Below are 9,712 nucleotides of genomic sequence, written 5' to 3'. Positions count from 1 at the left end.
AAAAAAAGGTCGTCAAAATTTTGGAAAATTTTTTGAAAATCCGCCCCACCTCTCGAGAAAATCCTAGATCCGCCCCTGGTGCCAATCACCTCCTTCATTTACCTTCAATTGATTCCAATTCTTTTAACTTTCAGCACATATCATAGCCAGGAATGGAAAGCACAATCATCACTTTGTAGACCACCTAAGCATCTTGCATTAAAAAAGTATTTTGACAAATATCTCTTGAATACGCTGAGAATCAATTTTTAAATTATAACTAGCGCCTCCTATTCACAACTTTTTTACAATCTCTTAATGCTTTATGATACAAAATGTATACTCACTGTACATATCATTGATACTGAGCTAAGCGATGAAAACCTCTAAACAATATATACATTTATCATGTCGATAATCTACAAAATGAGTTTTCAGGTTTTAGTTCACATTATTGTGTGCAAGATAGAGCTGAGATGATGAAATGTGCTTCAAAAAAGTGTGACCTTGTTTACTGGATAGAACACGCATTGCTATTGGACGAGTCTCCTGAGCCTGTGGCTGTATTTGATTGGCTGCTCGGGTTTGCTGCCCTGTGATTGGCTGAATGAGGCACATGTGGCTGTTCTCTCTGTGGATTTACACTGGCTGCGATAGCCGATTGCGACTGCTCAATTGTCGCCCTATCTAGCTTCACCTTGAGTATTGCTGCTGTTATCTAGAAACAAACAGATCTCTTGAACACGATGATATCTAGTAAAGAATAACCACTGCAATAAAATATAAACTCAACGGTGGAACAAAAGCGAAAACATTGTACCTCTTTATTTACAACCCCCCTCTCCCACTTTGCTGAAGGGGGGAATAGTGAAAAAGATTCGAACAAGCTTTTAATAATTAGATTCAATTACACATTTATAAAAAGTGCTACACAATTTACTTGGTGTTACAAATAATTTTTTAAAAAGCGAGCCTTCAAATTGCGGTTAAAAATTAGTCCTCAGATGGCGCTGAAGAAAGTGAGTCTTCAGATGGCGCTGAAAAAAGTGAGTCTTCACATTGCGCTTGAAAACTGCGCGCATCGAACATATTGTGGAAATTTGTTTCAAACGGCAGCAGCATTAGAAAAGTTTCCTAGATATATTTTGTTCTTCCTCAATGAATTGCGATGAATTGGCATAAAGTAACCTCAAAAAACTTGGAAACAAGAATAATCTGTTCGTTCATTGATAAAATTTCAACAAGAAAAAATTTAAGCTTCTGTTGTTTCTTTTGATTTCAATATTCTCAACTAAAACTGCCATACTCTAGGGCTAAACATTCAATCTCAATTTCGATGATAGGAATTTAATTTTCTCCGCAGTAAGGCTCTTCCTAAAGAGCCCCGAACACATATTTTAAGAGACTGATATTTTTTTCGATGATGATCACGGAGAACCTCAACGACCGTCTGAAGGCTACGTACTAGTGACTGTCGTCGGCATACTTGTGTTTTGGCACTTTCATTTCTCTCAATACATCACCAACACAGAGCAGATCAATAATGAACAGCAGAGATCCAAGTACGGCACCTGATGTAACCCTTTTATTCATTTTCCACGCTCACATATTACAAGGTCAGTTCTGTCAGTCAAACAGTTGTAAAACCAGGTGAGTGCTTTGCCTCTAATCTTTTAAGCAAAATTGAAAGCATAGAACTGTGATACAAAGTGTTGAAGGCACAGCTGAGGTCAATACAAACTAAAATCACGTTTTCTCCTCTATCAATCATTCCGGCTATCTCAGATGTGACTTTCAGAGGATGATTTGACGAGTAATTTAGTTTTTTCCGCGTTAAAAGCAAGTCCTATAGAGCCGGACGCATCATTTAACTGATTGATAAGTTAATCGAAGTTTAAAAAATCTATACTATTTGTTTAGGACCAAAAACAGACTGCAAATATTATGTTCAGACTATTTTCAAGGCTACACTTTGCATACACAGACGGAAAAACAGCAGAAAGATATTTACCACTCTCGCAGTACAAATTTTGCCCATTTTTTGCCAAAAAAAACTACAGCTGATACGTTGAGAGGCTGTTCAGACCTCCGCCTGATACGAGCAGTCTTGTTTTCTTTTGAAACACATCAAAAGTTGTTATAGTGTAACTCAAATTGATATGATGAACACTTGGTTCCTTAGATTATAACGTCAAACAGACTGCGACGTTTTATTCGATTTTATTTGAGAAAACTCAAGGAAAGGACTTTTTTTTCTGAAGTAAGTTTATAACTCAGTCAATGCTAAAACTGTATATAATTTTGTCAATGCTAAAACTGATTACTTTTTCTTGCTTGAAATTTTCTTGAGTAATCAGTTCAATTTAGGCGCACAGACATTTTTTCGATCTATCGTTCGAGAAATCTCCTTCCCGGCGACAATAGGTAAAATTTTCATTTTCCAGGGAAATCAGAAAATTAATTTCATTTTTCGAAACTAGAAGTCAATCACGTCTTTTGTGACATTTACACTTTTGCTGTTCGATAGCGGAGGCTGCCTTACTTTTAAGAAACGAAATGAACTGAAGTCAAAACGCGCAAAAGTAAACTTAAGCCTGAACATATTTTAAGACTTAAGACAAAAAAAACATCTCGATCTATATAAAAGTCAGAATTACGTTCATCGACTCTTTAAGGGGGAAAGAGGGAGAGAGAGAGAAAGAGTTGGATGGGGGAGAGATTGAGAAAACGGTGTCTTACTTTCTTGATCATGAGCTGTATGCCGTCTGCCCTGCTGGCACACACTAGGTGGCTGGACATGCAGTGCTCACTGGCGAATCTGTGGTGTCTCTCTGGACTTATGGCCACCATGTGCTGCAGATCCACTTTGTTGCCCACCAGGGCAAAGTGACACGACGTCTTCTTCATCTCTCTTATTTCTTCTCCTCCTCCAGCGCTGGGTTTGGGTTCCGAGTCTCCCTCACTCTTTTCTGAAATACAACTTCTACTTAATCTTGTTTACATTAGTTCATTGAATCATAAACTGCTTTACAGCGCTGTTGTATTTCTGTTCATCTCTAAACAGCACTGGTAGCAAAAACTTGAGCCATTTTCTCAATTTTGTAACCATCTAAAAATACCGCAAGTGTACCATGAAAATATCAACTTGAATTATAGCACCGACGTCCTGCGTCCAATGTATTCAAAATCAACGCAAACAATCACCTGCGTTTATATGTTATCAAGAAAAGAAGCCTGAAGAATTTAATAAGAAAAACGACTAAGACGATTTATCCCTTTTGGAGAGGACCCACATTCGCGCTTACTGAGTATGTGGCCTCCAAATTGTCGCAGGCGGTTAGCGCACTTGTGCATCTATACATATGCAACAAATTTCAAGGACTTGTACATCTAAATGCATACTAGGACCGAGGAACAGAAACAGTTCTTATCTATAGTTCTTATATGTATTTGTAGATAATTCGCGTCTCAGCCCGATTGTGGGCATCAATTTTCCGAATTAACCGAGTAAAAAATTGGCAAATAACTTCAGAAACGGCCATTAAAAATCAATTTCCCGGAGGCCGAGGAACAAAAGCTGTCGTAGGACGAAATCTGTTTTACCCAGATGTGTTATCCCAGATGTTTTACCTACCAGTGGTGAAGATTGTTTCAGCAAAAAAGACATCGCCCCAAAAAGAAAGAAGCAACCCCGTTATCCTTTTAGGGAAGGGAGGGGTCTGGTCTTAGCCGGGCCACACTCCTCTTTAAACAAACAGAAGGCAAACAAACGGGCCCCAACGCCAGTATCTCTGTGTCAAAGTTGGGTAAAATGCGTCTCTAAAACTAACCTAGCTAGACACCAGAGGTGCTGCAGAGGACCCGGGCTAACCTATATGAAGGTGGACGCCGGAAAAGGAAAGGACAAAATCTGTTCGCAAATGTGAAAAAACCCTGCAATTTCATTTCGTCAATTTATGAAAAATAACAAAAGAAAGTCAATATTTCTGAAATAACTACTTTTTGGTTAAAATTTCGTCTTTATAAAACAGAATTGAATTTAAAAAATCCGATTGATTTTTTCTTTTAATAAAGTAATTGATTTTTACATCTCTGTTCCACACACCTTGTTGTTCGTGGACAGAAGAGGATGTTTCATCTCTAGTGTTGCTGGTTGTGGCTGCTGTGATGTCACTGGTAGCAAGTACATTATTGGCCACCTTCATCCAGTCCTCCAGGTCATCGAAGCTCTGCTGGTTTGTGACGTCATAGACGAACAGGATCCCTGACAAACGACGGAACAACAGATATAGAGAGATTTCAACTTTTCAATATCAACTTAAGGCACACTCGCACACAAGGCTCGCGTTACGTTTTTCATGTTTATTCGGTACTTCATCATTATTTTGCAAACTAGTTTTTCCAAATGGTACTCTATATTTTAAAAAAAAACAATCTTTCTTATATCCATTGACCTAATCAAGCTTCGTTAAAACTACGAATTACGAAAATCAACTTCAAATAAAATAATCTGATTATTGTGACATTCGACCAGAATGTGAAAAATGCAATCTCTGCAGAATTCGGAATTTTAGCAGTAAGCCTTCCGGATTGGTGGTTTTTATGAACTAAGGGCGTTATTGGAACGTTTAGCCAAACGGTGAAGGCTGGAATATTCTAGTATTTTAAAATTTCAAAAATTCGAATGATGACGTCACATTTCTGAGAAATGCTGAAACGGCCATTTTTAACAAAAAACGAGTGAAAAAAGGAGAACAACAACGTTAGTTGCGCTGACGAGAACAACTTGATCGAAATTGAAGAAGTCGAAATTGAAGAAAAACAGCAGCAGAGTGCAGAGAACGTTCCGAGTTGCAACTATTGTGCTGCTACAATAGTTGCAAGGCCGTTGCGAACAACGGTGAAGTGTAAGAAATCAGCCCTCCGTGTTATCGTGAATTCGAACTTAAGGAGCTTGATTCACTGGATTCAAGAATCCGGAAGGGTCTCGGGACGGAAACTTTTATTAACTCATATGAACTTTTAGCATCCTGTCATGTTCTGACTTGAATTTAACTGATATTTGAATTAGTTTTGACAGGGATGAGGTGCTAAGAGTTGGGGGGGAAAGGGTTGATCCATCTTCGATGGAGATGATGATTTTTATCTACTGAACAAAAACAATAGTAATATAATAAATAGTAGCCCTGTTTTTAGGAGTGACCTCGTGGTCTGGGGATACTGAGACCCAGCCATGAGCTCACTATTTTTGCATGTAATTCAGTTAATTTGAGCGTTCTGGTCGAAGCCGGAGAACAGTAACGTTTTTGTCGACCCGATGTTAGAAAAGACCACCGAAAAGTACTGGCTTGGTAGAGACGGTGAAAAACATGCAAAGCTCTGTTTAGACGCTAGCCAGTCGTCTTAAGACTTAGTTTTGTTATCCGTCGATATGTATCTTCCGGGCGAATGTTACATGTATGTTTTTATGGCGCTCCTGGGTGTTATTCTTTCATAACATCATGACCGGCGGAACCGTTAACGAGCACTCCGCGCCGAGCGGATGCTCACATTAACGCCCTTAATAGGCCTAAACTGCCGGGGCGGAAGGGTAGTTCGGAACGCGGAAGCCTTCCGGATTACCGTGAATAGTTTTTTAACCTAGTTAAGACCGAAAATTCACGAACCAGGAAGGGTGGGGGGAATCATGAACCCCTCATCCCCTGAGTGGTTTGTGACCAAAAACACTTAAAGATATAAGCAAAACCAAACAAAAAGTAGTATAGTACCCAAGAAAAACAAAAAACATAAAAAATAACCGAAAAAACCAAAAACAGTAAAAAAAAAGTAAAAAATCAGTAGAAATCATCCCCCCAGACAAGATGTGATTCAACCCCCCCGTTTGTTGTTGATAGATATATTGTTGTTACAGGCATTTATATCAGTCAGGATCGTTACGATCAATTTTGTGGCCCGTTTGTGAGGCTTGTACTGTAGGGTTATTTGAGCATTTAAGCACGTTAATGATAAATTGCGCTCAATCCGGAAGGGTCAGCTGATTTGCGCTCAATTCGGAAGGGTCCTGGGTGAAGACCGATCCGGCAAGCAGTACAAGGAGCAACAAGAAGGGGCTCAACGACAACAACAATCGACTGTTGGGTATCGTTAACAAGTTTTGTATCCCTTTTGGTACAAAAAGTAAGATAGTAATCTGTGGGGGGCTCGACAGTGCTGCACTGTAGTGACCCTTCACCGAACTGCGAATATCCGAGTTAAGCACCTTAATTCGGATAATAAACAAACCCGGAGGGGTATAGTATTACTAATATTATTACTTATATAGCCTATATTAATAGTCTTATATCGTTTTTCAGTGAAAAACAACGAAGACAGACCGGTTTTTAGGGTCAAAATAGCGATATTTTGATCCCCCCACAAGTCGCGATTTTTGAGATATCGATATTTTTTGAAACGGAAAAAAGCGCTAAGTTAGTGTGTTACATCGTAACTGCACTACTGTAATAAGTAGAACCGGTTAACTTTAGTTCGGAAGTGGTTGGAACTAGTTTGGTACCAAAAACCAAATTTTCCCATTTTTTGATAGTAAGAAGCACTATAAAATCAGAAAATTTTTTGAAATCTTTGAGTTAGGACAGTAAAAATAGTTGTTCGGACAACGTCCACTAGTGAATCTACGAGTTTTAAAACCCGCTACCCGAAAGCCTTCCGGGTTGCAGAGAAATCGAACATAACGTGTTTGATTTGGTGGATTCATCAATCCGGAGGGGTCCAGGTAGCATAGTTTTTCGCAAATTTTTTCTACAAAAGCGTTTTAGATCGGGTCTTTTGCATTGAACTAGAAGAGTATAGGCCTTCTGAGCTCAGATCAATAATTTTTAGGTCGAAAGGACCAGATTTGCGGAAAAAGTTAGGCGGAACCTATAAGAGAGAAAATTTTTGAGTTTGGAAAAAAGACGTTTTGGTTAATAACTTTGGAACTACAGAGCATATCGAGTCAATCTTGGTACCATTAGATCAGAAATTAGCTGAACTTACTAGTAGGAAAGAGAATTACTCGAAAAAGCGAGCGAGAAAATTTTTTGAGATTGTTTTTAGCAAATTACACAAATCCGGAGGGGTACACCCTTCACGTTTTATAAATTTTTCTGAAAAACCCTTATACCCCTACCAAAAGTTGATAGCGATTGAACTAAGTAACTTAGGACAGTTCTAGACAAAAAGGGAGGGCTGAAGGCACAAGACAACCATAATAGAGTCGAAATTAGGCAAGTGATAAGACCCTTCACCGTTAGTGTGAATTGTCAAATAAGTGCCTTAACTTCAATCCGGAGGGGTCTAGGAAAGGACCCTATACCCTTCCCAGTTAATTCTAAACAGCATAAAAGCAACGCAGAACGTATCCGGAGGGGTACAAGCTGAAATTAAGAAAACTACGAAAAGCTACTTTGACAGAGCTAAGGGCTCCCAATCCGGAGGGGTCGAAGTTTTTCAAAGTCAGAGGGGTCCGAATCCGGAGGGGTCTCTTTTCCACAAAACCGGAGGGGTCCGAATCCGGAGGGGTCTTATAGTTGCTAATTCGGAGGGGTCCAAACCCGGAGGGGTCTACTATTAACTAACTCGGAGGGGTCCCAATCCGGAGGGGTCCATATTCTGACAGTCCGGAAGGGTCCTATTTGTGCCAATCCGGAGGGGTATTATTTTATTAAGGACTTAGGTAAACGAAAGAAAGACTAAAAAGCGAGAGGTATTAGGTTATTAATACACAGGCTAGGTATCAGTGACTGCACTGGTAACTTGCCTTTCAAAAAGAACCAGACTAATACAAAACAGGTCCGAACTCGGATATTCGCGACACTAAGTCTAAATTAAAAAGAGCGTGACTCATTGGTGTGGATTGAAACATAATACGTTTTTGGGAAAAGTGACTGCCCTGAGGATTTTAGTAGGTCTAGCTCGGGCAGTCCGAAGGCAGATAGGTAACACAATACTCGGTGGGTGCAATAGACGCCCACTTGAGCAAATAACTGCCTTCAAAGTTTTGTCTGTTTGGTGCAGCACCAAGCCGGGAAAGCTTTTTCTTTAAAAGACAGGTTCGACTATTGTACAGCGACCGACTAAGAGTACAAGACACATACATTTTTTTAATATATACATTCATATTGTGTCAATATATATTTTTTGTTTTTGATTTTAAATCAACCTAAACTGTGCTTGATTGGGTAGTGAGTACACTATCTTTTAAAATTGACTGATAACATCATATTGTGCTAGTTTCCAGATCTTTGGACCGATAATCGGCTAGTGTGAATAAATTTTATACAAACTGTACTCTGACAACATACAGGGATTCGTGGTCACTATTTAGTAGAATCTGGTGAAATTTATTGTGTTGTGTCATTATTATTGTTAATAAAACTATAAGGTCTCTAGCAATTGAGTCAAGAGTGGGCATAGGAAAGTGACAAATAAAGAATGAGTTTAAACAAGTCAAGGATACCAAAACGAGGTAATAGCTCTAGGAAATTCATACCTGAAAAGCAAAGAAAAACGATGACCGAGCCTTTTGTGGATTGGATCAAGCGATCCCGGTCCGATAAAGAGGAGACGGTTTCAGGCAGAATGGTTGAAACGAGAAGTCAGAAGACCTCAGAAGAGCGAAGAGAACTGTTAGAAGTTGAGGTCAATACGGACCATACCATGAACGACAACCAGGGAGTAAATGGACTGGAAGGGAGAGGCAGAAGGCTGGCGAGTGAATCTACTCCGGTAGAACAAGGCCATGATTTTGCCACTTCCACCGGGACATTGGATCGAGAGGAGATGTCGGAACTGTCCGACATCTCAACTGAAGTAACGGCAACTAGAAGATCTCCGACAGACGACAACACTATGATGGCAAGCGGAACTGGGAAACAAACAACCTCATCATCGTTCTCAGAAAGAATGAAGAACACCTTCGGAAACATCTTTCCATTCAGCATGGGAGGAGGAACAGGAAACGATGGTGAGTCCCAGGAGGAAGAGGATGAAGAGGAGCAAGGGGACTTTGGATCTCAAGTCAGCCTCAATAGTTCGATCCAGGAGAGTGAGGCACACGTCGGAAGAGAGACTGGAACCATGGACAAATTTGGTGTAGTGACAACGATAAGCAAAGAGGCAAACACACCAGGCCAGTCAAAGGACTTCGCGATTAGGACAAGTTCGGAGCCACAACCTGAAGAGAGTAGAACCAGAGGGCTTGACAACGCGTTAATCGATCCTGAATTAAATAATGAAAAGACGTTGAAGCAGAGAGTCAAGGCCCGGATCTCGACAAGCACGAAGTTACCTGGGACCGACAGGGTTACACCACCACTAGTGACGCCACTCATGGATAACGGGGCAGCACTAGAGGAAGCCTTAAACAACATAGTGGGCAGTTTAGGAGAACAAAATGAACAGATGTCGATAAGGATGAGTGAACTAGAAAGAGCAGTTCACATTGAAAGAGAAAGTCTGCGGGAAGAAATAAACCGCAACAGACAAGAAGTTGACAGAAGCGAAAAACGCTTGAAAGAAAGAACGGACGAACATATGACGAGGAACTTGTCGCGAATGACAAGAGAGGCGGAACAGAGGGAGTTACGCTTAAGAGCCGACATGGAGAAGTTAAGAATTCAGCAAGAGCAGTCTCTTGGGTCTCTTGACACAAAGATAGACGCGATGATGGAGAGGCGAACTCAGGCTATCATGG

The 9,712-nt window shown here is 40.2% G+C and overlaps 1 protein-coding gene across 1 annotated transcript in view; it reads right to left on the bottom strand.

The window, feature by feature from the left end:
* Nucleotides 1-207: 207 nt before the first annotated feature.
* LOC134854065 (ras-related protein Rab-28-like) overlaps nucleotides 208-9,712 on the bottom strand; it is a 29,389-nt gene continuing 19,884 nt past the window's right edge. Inside the window, exons 2-4 of the mRNA XM_063870139.1 lie at nucleotides 4,085-4,243; nucleotides 2,719-2,948; nucleotides 208-697 (exon numbers count right to left, since the gene is read on the bottom strand). Of these exons, the coding sequence (XP_063726209.1) occupies nucleotides 491-697; nucleotides 2,719-2,948; nucleotides 4,085-4,243 (596 nt within the window). The 3' untranslated portion in view covers nucleotides 208-490. The remainder of the gene's footprint in view (nucleotides 698-2,718; nucleotides 2,949-4,084; nucleotides 4,244-9,712) is intronic.

The sequence above is a fragment of the Symsagittifera roscoffensis genome, chromosome 9 (assembly GCF_963678635.1).
Source record: "Symsagittifera roscoffensis chromosome 9, txSymRosc1.1, whole genome shotgun sequence".
Classification (NCBI taxonomy): domain Eukaryota; kingdom Metazoa; phylum Xenacoelomorpha; order Acoela; family Convolutidae; genus Symsagittifera; species Symsagittifera roscoffensis.
Note: the sequence above shows the minus strand (reverse complement) of the source record. Positions and strands in the feature narration are given on the sequence as shown.